The 12,196-nt window shown below is 53.9% G+C and overlaps 1 protein-coding gene across 1 annotated transcript; it reads left to right on the forward strand.

Moving 5' to 3' along the window:
* Nucleotides 1-1,391: 1,391 nt before the first annotated feature.
* Nucleotides 1,392-9,578, forward strand: RHCG (Rh family C glycoprotein). Its single transcript, XM_035554756.1, has 10 exons — nucleotides 1,392-1,602; nucleotides 5,075-5,261; nucleotides 5,499-5,649; nucleotides 5,800-5,947; nucleotides 6,345-6,511; nucleotides 7,189-7,326; nucleotides 7,683-7,819; nucleotides 8,381-8,505; nucleotides 9,266-9,339; nucleotides 9,445-9,578. Exons 1-10 carry the CDS (start codon nucleotides 1,392-1,394, stop codon nucleotides 9,508-9,510), a joined length of 1,404 nt encoding a protein of 467 aa, XP_035410649.1. The 3' UTR covers nucleotides 9,511-9,578.
* Nucleotides 9,579-12,196: the final 2,618 nt, after the last annotated feature.

Here is a 12,196-nt window from a genome sequence, read left to right on the forward strand (position 1 = left end):
TCTGGCAATTAGGGCTCAGGTGTCGCTCAGGGGGTTCGGCTTCTTTCTGGCCAAAGATCTCTTCTTGGTGTGTACGGCTGCAAATGCCCTGTAGTTGGATGCCCAGAGGATTTCTCAGCAGCTGGGCAGCATCACGGGTTACGTGCTGCCCTGCTCCCAGGTCACCCTCCGTGGCGCATCTCTCACTGGCTGCTCTGCCACAGAAACCTGCTCCTTGCTCCCGAGCTGCATTTCCCAGGTTCTTTCCAAAGCTGTCTCTGCCCTGCGTGGAGCCCAAATGGGACTGGAGAACGATTTTGTGCAGCCATCAGTCTCTCAAGACCATCCACGGCATTTTTCTGCCATCTGTCAGTTTGAGAAGAAAGCAAACAAGAAATAATAATAAACTCAAATTATTGCCTAATCAACACAGAAATCAGCGCTGCTTGCTCAGCCTGCAGGCCACAATTAGATGCCATCAGCAAATTTGGGCAGCTTGCCTGGGCTGCAGTCTTTCATCTCTGGAAGACTGACAGCCATCTGCGGGATCCGCAGGCAGAGGAAGGAGCTGGGCTCCTCTTGAAGGACTTGCCCGGCTCTTTGAGGGCAGAGCACCTGGTTCAGAACGATGGAAAGAGGAAGGTTGTGTTTAGCGTAACACTAAAGGAAGCGCCGTGCTGGAGAAGGGGATGTTCAGCCTGCAGCGAGCGCTGAGCTCTCCAGTCCCATCTCCGGCACCCGGCTCCTGCAGCCCCAGCTCAGCTCGTCTTGCCAGGAGGACACGCTGGGTAACCCACTCCTGGAAACGACGCGATGTGTCAGCTCCACGTCCCTGCAGATACACGGCAGCCTCGGCAGGGCCACGGCGTGCCTGTGCACGACCTTGGCGTTTGGTTGGAAGCATCTATCTTCCTCTTCCTCCTGGGACTGTCCCACGGACCTTCACGGACCTGCGCCCAGTGGCTCAGGCTGCCCTGGCATCCTCGGCAATGGGGAAGGGCGTTTGCAGAGCCGAACGAGGGGCGAGGGCAGCAGGACATGGCACGGGCAGGGAGGCTGCAGGGGCGGCAGGGTCAGGACGCCTGGCCCCGCTCCAAGAAGGGGACGGGGAGGGCTGTGGGGCAGGGCAGAGCAGGGGGCAGGACGCCCAGCTCCACGGCTAGGAGTCCCCCGGGGAGGCAGGGCTCATTGCTGCTGGGAGCTGCCGGGAGAAGAGGTGCTGGATCCCTGGCTCTCCTCCCAGGGAGATTTGCAGAGAGCAAATCTGCGAGTCTCCGTGTCTGAAACGTGATCCTGCTGGAGGCACCTCCCTGGGCCCCACCTCGCATTCCCCGACGTATATATGTCGCCCGCGACGGCCAGGCACGGGGACGCGGGCTGACACCGTGCCGGGGCGCCGGGCGTACCTGCGGATGGAGCGGCCGAGGCACCAGGGGATGGCGAAGAACACCTACATGCGCTGGCGGCTCCCGCTCGTCTGCCTCCTCTGGGAGGTGGCCATGATCATCCTCTTCGGCGTCTTTGTGCGCTTCGGCCCCGAAGCCGATGCCCACTGGGAGGAAGAGAAGCACAAGATGAACCTGACCAGCGACATCGAGAACGATTTCTACTTCCGATACCCGTGTGAGTATTCAGGAAGCCCAGTCCCAGTGCTGGTTGGCCGTCATCCCACCCCACCCCACCCCATCCCACCCCATCCCACCCCATCCCACAGCACTGCGTCTCTCAGATCTGGAGGCCGAAGCTGCAGGATGGGCTTTGGAGACCACCACCCTTGCCAGGAGGGGAAGCAAGGGCAGACCTCCAGAAGGGCAGCAGACACAGGGCTAATCTTCCACCTTAAACGGCAGGCCCTCCCAGGATGGGCTTGCAGGAGGAAAGAGCTGTAGGACGTGGCTGGGGATAGGCAGTGTCACAGGTCTGCGAGTGCTCCAACATCTTCATTGCAACAAGCCCAGCACACACGCACCACCCAGAAGATGTTTTTGTTGCCCCAAGTGTCTGGGGAGAGGTTAGAAGAGAGGTTTCAGCTGGATAGTCCCTTCCCAAGTGCTTCTTCTGCCTTGCCCGTTTATATCTGGCTTGGGACAGAGCCTCTCAGAGGTGATGTCTCCACTGACTGTTGGAGGGCTGGGCTTTCCCCTGACACTGCTCTGGGCGCACCCAAGAGTGTCAGAAAAGCCTTGTGGCCCTCTGGTGCTCTGGGGGTCTGTTGGCAGGGTGCCGTGCCACCAGTACGTGACGTCTTTTCTCCAGGAATAGGGCTGACGTGTTCCCAGCACCCTGCAAGTTTTGGCTTGCTGCCCCCTCCCTCGGCTCCGGATCAGAGCAAGCTTCCCCGTGCATACGGAGGAACGGCTGCTGAGATCCTGTGACACCTTCCTCCCCTTCCTACGTCCTCCCCCTCACGAGCAAATTACCCTTTAGTTGCTGCCATTTTGATGCCAGAGTCCTCGTAACCTGCCAGCTTCCCAGGGCTGATCGCTCACGGCGCCCGATTGCCGCGGGGATTGCCCAGGTGGCTGAAGCCCTTCTGGCCAGGCAGAGCCCTGGGCTGGCTTTGATCTCCAGGGCTGGTCATCTCCTTTGTGAGCCGTGGGGAACAGGCTGCTTCTGCAGGCAATTGTTTCCAAGGAAGCAACGGGCCTGAGTCATGCATCTATTTAGAACATTTCCATTAAAAAACACCTGCTAAATCAAAGGAGCTATAGAAACCTGTGGCTGCTGAGGATTAGCTGGTTCAGAAACGAGCTGCTTGCAGAAAGCCGCTGCTCAGAAACCCTTGTGGCTGAAGGGCTGGGAGGGCACCAGGGGGGCCAAGAACGAGCTTGTAGGAGCTCAGAGCGTTGCAGCCCTGCTGTCCTCACCGCCCATCTCCAGTCCGCAGCACCAGATATCCTCTCCTCAAATGGCCGAGCGGATTCACACAACTAGATCAGCCTACGAGCGGCTGCTTAGCTCAGGTTAGCTTTGAGTTTTGTTTCTGCTCCACACCTGAGGAAGGGCTCACGTACCCAAAGAACAGCTTTTTTTCCTCCAGTATCTAATCAGAACAATCCTCTCTCTACAAGGATGGACCGACACAGCAGGATGGCAGAACCAAAGCATTTCAATCCATGTCCATCCAGCTCTGTTTAGAAGAGAGCACGATGGTTAAACACCCAAGGGTCATTTGTATTAACACGTCTGTGACTGCTGCTGCCCGTAGGACCTGCCCAAAGCTGTTGCAGTGGGCGAGCAGTGACGACCTGAAGTGATGAGGAAATGCAGGATGCATTCGTGCAGTCGTGTCACTGGTGCCATCGACTCCAGGCAGCACAACACTGTCTTCTCATTTTGTATCACACGTTGGTACTCCATAATGAATGAATGATCTGCTCCCTAGGGAAAAGAAATCAGATCCTTCGGCACAGGTAGTATTCCCAACACCCAAATACCTCCTCTGGATAGCGACACCAACTGCCCTCCCACAGAAGCAAGGTCACAAAACCTTTAGGGCATGGCACTGCCATGTAACGCAAGTGTCATTCTTCTCAAGGGAAAACAAAGGCAAGGTTTAGAAAAAGGCTTTAGACTGCATGCAGTTTGAAGAAAGACCTGCTTTTCCTCCTGGTTGTCTGCAGGATCTAACGCAGCAGGGATCCTCTGTATTTTCCAAGGGCACACAGACCGCAGCCCTGCCTCTGACCCGTGTATTTCTGCTTTGAGGATGAAATTAGGAGTATATGATGCAAATGGCTGCAGATAATTCTAGCTGTGTATTGTGCTGCTTATGCTTGGAAAAAAAAGGTGGAGAGAATAAATATAGCTGCAGAGAGAAAGCGTGTGTGACTGCACGGTAAAACCAGAGTTACGTAGACCGCTTCTTAGGACTTGGGGAGAAGTCTGCTTGAAGTGACCTCTGCTGAGCAGGGTCAGCTGCAGATCTCGTCTTTTCCATCTTTCACGAGTATCTTCATAGGTGGAGGCATTTTTGAAAACAAGTGAATTAACCTGTCTCCGCAACCTGACGCTACATCACTGGAGCCTGTCCAAACGCTCGTCTTCACTCAAGTTGCAAGATCTTGTAAAGCACCGGAGGATGGAAGCCAAGACTTCTGCAGTTGCACACACCCAAACCCTCACCCAGCCCATAGTGGAGGCAGTGGCTACAGCCCCACCGTCCCCGAGGAGCAGATCCAGGGCTGCTGGATGCCAAAGGGCCAGCAGAGGATCGGGGGCAGAGCAGGTCCTCAGTCACTGAATTTCTTCTGCCCTGAGCTTATTACATGTCCTACTTTTTTTTCACTGGAGTGGCCTCCAGTGTGAGGGTCTGAATGGTTCAACTCGTAATTACGCAGCGTTTCAGCTCACTTAATTGCAAAGTGATGCTTATCTGAAAGAAACGTTTAGCATTAAAAAGTACAGCAGGTTTATTGCACTGAGTATTTCTCTCAAGAGGCTCATGCAGGTATGGTTTCCCCCGGGGAAGGGCATCTGAGGGGCTCCAGTTCGCAGGTATAAGCACTTCTTGGAAGAACTGGGTCTCTCTAGTTTAAGCACTCAAAATCTTGCAAGGTGGGATCCTGTTCTCAAGGGTATTTTGCCACTGATTTCAGCAGCAATTAAAAATGTATTTGTAAACTTCCCCTGTTCTCGTGTTTTTCCCTAAACACTTGCTCTGAGCCATCACCAGGACCCCTATGTTGGATGGGCCTACCCAAAATGACCATTTGTGTGGTTTTAACAATATTTGGCAGACCCTGTTCACTTCACATGATGTTTTCTGAGTTTTTTTAAGAAGGGGAAGAAAACAACATGAATAGAAAAATGTTTTCCTTTGCACACTCCATTAGTCTCCAGTCTTCTCTTGCAAACAGCTTTTAATAAACATTTTTGTCTTTCAAGACTGAACCTTTTAACCAAAAATCCAGTTTCCAAAAGCTAAGACATTTTCGCACTTGGAAATGTGGGGACATGGGACAGACACACACATTTTCCTTTGAATTTCCTCCCTACTGCCATGATGTGGTGCGTTTTCTTTCCCCACCAAATTCAAACAACACTCGCAGCCTCGCCATCCTCTCAGAGCTGACGATTCCTTCCCTGTGCACAGCTTTCCAGGACGTCCACGTGATGATCTTTGTGGGCTTTGGCTTCCTCATGACATTCCTCAAGCGTTATGGATTCGGAGCCGTGGGTTTCAATTTCCTCCTTGCCGCCTTTGGGATCCAGTGGGCTCTCCTGATACAAGGCTGGTTCCACTCTTTCCAGAACGGGAAGATCCTCATTGGAGTGGAGAAGTAAGGAGAGATACGGGCTCTGGGGTGCCACCTCCCATGGTACTGTTCCATGGGAAACAGTTTTGGGGGAAGCTCCCTACCTGGACAATATGTCAGGCTGGGAGGAAGGTCAGTGGGAATCCCAGGGCTGGCTCCTAACCACCTACGTGTCTCAGGGTGGGATCTCTAGAGGTGGGTGTGGGTGAGTTATGAAGAGTATTTCCTTACTAAACCACAATTTCTCTTCCCGTTTTCCAGCCTAATCAATGCTGATTTCTGCGTGGGTTCTGTGTGCGTTGCCTTTGGGGCCATCCTGGGCAAAACCAGCCCCATACAGCTCCTCGTCATGACCTTGTTTCAAGTCACGCTCTTTGCGGTGAATGAGTACATCCTCCTCAACCTGCTTCACGTAAGGCTTTAGGCAGTCCCCCTCTCCCCCTGGCTGAATGCAGGTTGGAAAAATGGATGGGCAGACCAGCTGAGCTGGATGCAGACCACATCTCACCTCCAGTAGGAGTGGCGGTTCCAGAAACGAACCTTTGCTTTCCCATGGCTGCAGGTTAAGGATGCAGGTGGCTCCATGACCATTCACACCTTCGGAGCCTACTTTGGCCTCACCGTGACACGCATCCTGTACAGACCCAACCTGGAGCAGAGCAAGGATAAGCAGGGCTCTGTGTACCACTCTGACCTCTTCGCTATGATCGGTGAGTCAGCAGCAGCCTCAGCTTCACTGGTATGTGTGTACCGCTCAGCTGCAGAGAGCTGGTTCCTCCTTGTGTCACTGGAAAAAACAGAGCAAAACCAGGATCAGGGGCTGAGAAGCGCTCTGTTCCAGTTCTCAGCACCTTGGGACTACTCAGCTCCCCTCATCAGTGCCAGAGCTGAGGTGGTGTCCGGGAAGACAAGGCAGTGTTTTGGCTCCCCTCCTCTGCCAGCCCCGCCTGGTGCTGGTCCCAGTATGGGGTCACGGCTCTGGGCCAGCAGGACTCAGGGATTTAACTTCCCTCTGCATAAAAAGATCTTCCTTTAGAGTTTTTTTTCAATTCCTGTCTTCTTTCTTTTCCCTTTCTCTTCTCTGCCCCCTCCTCCCCATCCCACCAGGTACCCTCTATCTGTGGATGTACTGGCCCAGTTTTAACTCAGCCATTTCTGAGCACGGGGATGCCCAGCACCGGGCTGCCATTAACACGTACTGCTCACTGGCTGCTTGTGTCCTCACCACAATGGCCTTCTCCAGCATGCTGCAGAAGAAAGGCAAGCTGGACATGGTAAGCTGGGAGCCGAGAGCCCTGTGCTCCCCAGGGGACTTTTAATGAGGTTGACCAAGGGCCCAGGAAGCAAGTGACACTTGTCCTTTGCTGAACTGGGCTTTGGGACATGATGGTGCAACCAGCCTCCAACCAGATACCCAAAGGGTGCACTGAAAAAGCAGGTGGGAAGTGAGTCCTGGTGGTCATGAGGTGCAGGCTGGTGCCCTGCACGTGGTGAACCTCAGACACAGCTCTCCCAGGAGAGCTACTGATGGGCATGATGCAGAGCCACATTTGGCAGCGCTCCCCAGCAAGCTGAGCGGGGCCTGTGCAGCAGCTTGTGAGCAATCGGGGGGCTGACTTGTACGTGTTATGTGTGTGGGCGTACAGCTGTGTGACAGCAGAGCTGGCATGACACATGGGTGAGACAATTTCCATCTCATCACAACTCCCCACCCAGATTGGTGGATGCAAAGAACGTGTGTGGTAGGGGAGTGGGAGTCTGTGTGTGCCTGTGCTACTGACAGAGGCTGCCTGTTCTTCTCCTCTTGTTTTTCACCAATGAGCAGGAAAGTGGGCCCTGATATTTCCTATGGAAGCACTTTCAGAGCTGATTCTCCTGCTCTACCATTTGCACCATCCCTGAACAATCGGGATCCCTCTGAGATGCCAAGACGGGGCGGTTATTTCTGCAGGTCCACATTCAGAACGCAACACTGGCTGGCGGTGTGGCTGTGGGCACCAGCGCAGAGATGATGCTGACTCCATACGGCTCCCTCATTGTCGGGTTCATCTGTGGCATCGTGTCCACGGTGGGGTATGTCTACCTCACGGTGAGTGCTGCTCTGGAGGTCTGCAGCCCTGGTCCTGCCAAGGAGACCAGGAATGGATACACTTCCCTTTGAGTGATCCTGCTTTCCATTGTCCCTGAAGGAGATGCACTTCTTACTCCATTAACTGCCTCAAAACACTCAGGAAGGCTCAGTCTCCAAACAGGAGAGTGTTTGGAGGATAAATTCTTATTTTATCTTCAGCTTCACTTACATCATTGTCTAAAAACCCTCAACTCTTGAACAGGACACATAATACCAGTCTTCTTTCTCTGCTTATCCCAGTCCTCCGTGGAAGGAACTAATCCTTTCCAGGGTTGTGCTCATGTCTCTGATCTCTTTGCCTCCCTTCCCTTCAGCCTGTTTTGGAGTCCAGGTTGCACATCCAGGACACATGTGGCATCCACAACCTCCACGGCATGCCAGGCCTTATTGGGGGCATTGTGGGAGCCATCACTGCAGCTGCAGCCACAGAGGATGTATATGGCAAGGAAGGGTAAGAAAGCTTGAAATTCATCCACAAGAATAGATTTTACCTCGGATTTATGGGCTGGAAAAGAGGAGTAATTAATAGTTTTTGCTCTGTGTTCAGAGTTGTCCCTTGTCCCCTCAAACACATGGGGTGCACTGACTATGTTGGGCTTACTCAAGTATGAAAGACTAATCTTCTGTAGCTGACTTCTGGTGTCCTCAAAAAGTGAATCATAACCCCACTCCTTGGCATTATTCTGGGGCACAGTGGGTGGGGAAATGTTCCTTCCTCTATCTGTACATTTTTTTGGGGTTCCAGTAAGGCTGAAGTTCTGAAACAAAAGAAATGTTTATATTTTGGACTCCTCCTAGGTAAAGTTTTGCCAGGGTCCAGAAGAGGAGGAAGTGAACAGTGTTTTGTGTCATTGCAACACTCTCCTGGTCCATTGTCAAAGAGGGATGGGGCTAGGGAGGAGCCCTCAAGGGAGCAGGGCAACAAAGCTCCTCTACCTTGGCTCTGCACAACCTTTCTCCACCAGGATAGATCTCTGCCAGAAGTAATCCTTGCCATTTCCATCCTCTGCAGGTTCATTAAGGCGTTTGACTTCACTGGCAGCTACAAGACGCGGACACCCAGTGTCCAAGGAGGGTTCCAGGCAGCTGGCATTTTCGTGTCTCTGCTGATGGCTTTCGCTGGGGGGGCCCTTATAGGTAAGCAGGAGGAGAATATGGAGAGGTGAGGGTTAAGTCCAACCTGCAACTGAAATGGAGACTTCCACGTACTGCCACCTTGGCTGGACAAGTCCTTCCTACTTGTGTTGCAAGGGTTGCATCTGCTGTACAGAAAGGGCAGCCCTAGGCTTGCTCACATTACTTTTGACTCCCTACAGACAGGACTACCCCAAAAGCCCAAACTAGGCAGTGAAGAGGGAAGACTGTATCCCAGCAAGGTCAAATAGAGGAATGGGGGTTTCGCTGTGGTGTGGGTCAGACCACAGCATCATCTTCTCCTCGCAGGGAGATCGGGTGGATGTTTGTGTTGGTCTAGCACTGAGCACCACGTCAGGGCTTGGCTCATTCCCTCTTCTGCTAGGAAGGCTGGACTCGGGCCACCTGGACCTTTCCTCCATCCAACATGTCCTTGCTGCCACTCCGTGGGCAGCGGGAGCACAGCAGAAACCCCATCTCCTTTCCAATCTCCTGACCAGCGTGGTTTCTTCTGGCATCACCCAGGGCCATGAGTAGCAGGGTCAGAGCCCAGCACCGGGGCTGTGCACTGGGGTTCAGAGCCAAGAATTGGGGAGCACCCCTTTCCCACACAAATTCCACCATCACTTGGGCATCTTTTTTCACGAGCAAGGCAGCACCCCAAAATCAGCCCTGATCGGCGGGGATACCCCTGAGCAATGCGTTCCAGGGACGTGCTCAGGGTGCCCCTGACTAGCCCACCACCTTCCCTGGCTTCTTCCAGGGGCCATCCTGAAGCTGCCCGTTTGGGGTGATGCAGCTGATGAGAACTGCTTCGAGGATGGTATCTACTGGGAGGTAAGGCCTGGGGTGGTGGCGGGTGGGCTGGGAGGCACAAGATGGCGCTGCCGCCCGTCGCATGAGGGCCTGCGGCGGAGCTGAGGGGGCTGCATGGCTCCGCAGGTGCCCGAGGACGAGGAGAGCGATGTGTACCACATGCACAACCCCGACAAGCCTGCCTCGCCATGAGCCACCGGCTTTTGGGGCTGCCACCTCAGCAGGGTGGCAAGGCTACCCCGGTGGTGGGAAGATGGCAGTCGCCATCTTCCTGCCGCCGGGGTAGCCCCGCCACCCTGCCCCTGTGGAGACAGCGGGTGGCCGGAGAAATCTCCCTGTTCCCCGCTACCCTGCCCCGCTGGTTCAGTTTTGTAATTAGTTCCTGTGAATAAAATAAATACATGTTGTTCTGAGGGCTCTCTTTCATAGTGTATCCCCCTTGATAAAAGGCAAGGGCACAGCAGCTAGGTTGTCCATGGCAAAGGCTAAAGCTCTGTGGGGAGCACAGGATGGGGCTTTTGGGGAGGTGGTGCTGGGGTGCAGGGGCTGTCCCTGTGCTCAGACTGCTCCCCAAGGCCTGCCTTTGAGCCTGGCAACGCATTTGTGTGCTTCCCACTGCCATCTCCTCTTGATCACTCTGCTGAGGCCTCCATCAGCTCTTTGGGGGCCTTGTTTGCTTGTACTGCACAGGCTGACAAGGCCCTTTCCTCTTTTTCAGTTTCATCCATTTCTTCCATTTTCATCATACCATTCCTCCCACTTCACAGTGCTATTCTAGTGGCAAGAGCCCAAAGGCAGAGAGCACAGCCCCATCTCTTAACCCCACTTCCTTCCAGCCAGCAAGGCCATCAGGCTTCAGCCAGAGTTATAGGAGACAGGAGTGAAAATCAGGCCTAAAACCTGTGTGTTTTCCAGGGTGATGTGTGAGGAGCAGGAGAAAAAAAAAAGGGGGAAAAAAATAAAAAAGGAGGTGGGAGGGCTGATAGGTCTCTTCACCGCGTCTAGCTGTAATTCTCACACCTGAGGGGGGGAGTCAAAAGTAGCTATTCACATCCCCTTGGGATATGACACCCTCATTTTCCATGCTGGGTAAAGACAAAAACCCTTTACAACATGTTTCTGGAATTTGTCAGTGGCTGCCAGCAGCAGCATGTTAATTAAATGTCGGCAAAGATGGAAGCAAGAGGCTCTGCTCTAATTGGACACTTTGCTTGGTGGAGCTGAAAAACATTGTGACAGAGGAGGAGGCGCCAAAACACTGTGTTCCCCCGCCATGGCGAGGGGACAGGGACAGCCAGGCACAGGAGATGCTCTGTTCTGAACCAGGGTTGTCTCTGCTTGGCCTGAGACAACCTCACTGTTGATAAAAAGAGGAGCAGCTAAAAAAGAAAAGGCCTAAAATCCTCCACAGGAATTGTCTTGAGCACAGCAGTGGCGTGGGACTCAGGGAAAGGGCTTTGTTGTCTAAAGGGAAATTTCAGCTAAATCGCTGTTAAAATACAGCATTCCTAGTTCCTGGGCTAGCCCCCTCCTTTGGGACGAGCTTGGGGTGTCCCTCAATATACCGGTTCAGCATCCCTAAATAGCAGATCCCCCCATCTCATGCCAGGCACTGCCATTGTTGTCTGTAACTCAAGAGGCTTTAGCCAGGATAATTTTGCTCCTGCCCTGGATTGGCCAGGTGGCTCACCCAAGTTAGCCATCTCCAACCCGAACCAGTACAGGGATGGGAAAAAGAGGGGCTTTGACCATTAGCCATGTGTCCAGCCATGCCAGCCCCATGCAGGGTGGGGAAGCAGTGTCCCACCATGGGGAGGCTGCATCGAGCTCCTACAGCCTCTGGTCTCTCTTCCCAGCAGCTTGCAAAGAGCCATGGAGTTCAGTAACCAAAAAAAAAAAACTGAGCAGCCCTTATTGTTTTAACAAGGCTGCCAGCACACATCTCCATCAGGACAGGTCTGTGAGCAGCAGGAGATGGTCCTGCTCCACATGCACGTGCGGGCAGAAGGAGCCCCAACCCCACTCCCTGTCCTCTGGGCTCTGCCTCCTCCTCGTGGGAAGACACCTGAATTGCCCAGACTCCTGGGCAGTGAAGCGTTTTATTGCTTGTGCTCTTGCAGGGCTCAGTCTGGTCTCAGTACCTAAATCACTCTCTGGGGCCGGCCTTGCAGTTTTAATTCCCTGACAAACAATGCTGGGGTCGGGCCAGCGTGTTTGAAGTGCGGTCACGGCCCCAGCAGTGGACGGAGGGTTTCTCAACGGGGAGCAGAGGATTGGCCTGCTCTGGCAGGCAGGAGGACGTGTGAGAAAGGAGCTGTTGATACCCTCAGGGATTAGGTGGTACAAATTGGCTGGGAAGCACCGGAGGCATTGACCAAAGCTGTCCTGGGGCAGGTTCCCATGGGGGGGCTGGCTGAAACAACCCGCCTTCAAGTAGGCTGGAAGGGCCAGCCTGGCTGCTAATCCCCTGGGAGCTATGGAGCACGAAGCAGAAAAGAGGTTAAAAAAAAAAAAAAGAAAAAAAAAAGAAAATCTCATGTAAAGATGGTGGTTTCCCCAAGGGGATGATGTTAGAGAGAGCGGGAAGGGGGTGGGGAGGGGGGAACAGCACCATTTAATCCTGCTTTTAATAGGCAGGTGGTGGGCTTAGATCACACTCCCGCTCCTGCAAGCTGCTGCAGAGATTTTGGAGAATGGCCGTGCGGACTGGCGGGGACCCCTGCATCCCTGCAGAGGATCCTCATCTGTGGCAAAGGGGCACGTGCTTGTGTCTGTGCCCATGGGTGCCCGTGTGGGGGCAGGTACGTGGTGTAACCCCAGACAGGGGCTGGCGTGGGCTCCCTGCACGCCCAAAGCCTCGGTGGCTGTCCCACGTGTG

This window comes from Cygnus atratus, chromosome 11 (genome assembly GCF_013377495.2).
Source record: "Cygnus atratus isolate AKBS03 ecotype Queensland, Australia chromosome 11, CAtr_DNAZoo_HiC_assembly, whole genome shotgun sequence".
In the NCBI taxonomy this organism is placed as follows: Eukaryota; Metazoa; Chordata; class Aves; order Anseriformes; family Anatidae; genus Cygnus; species Cygnus atratus.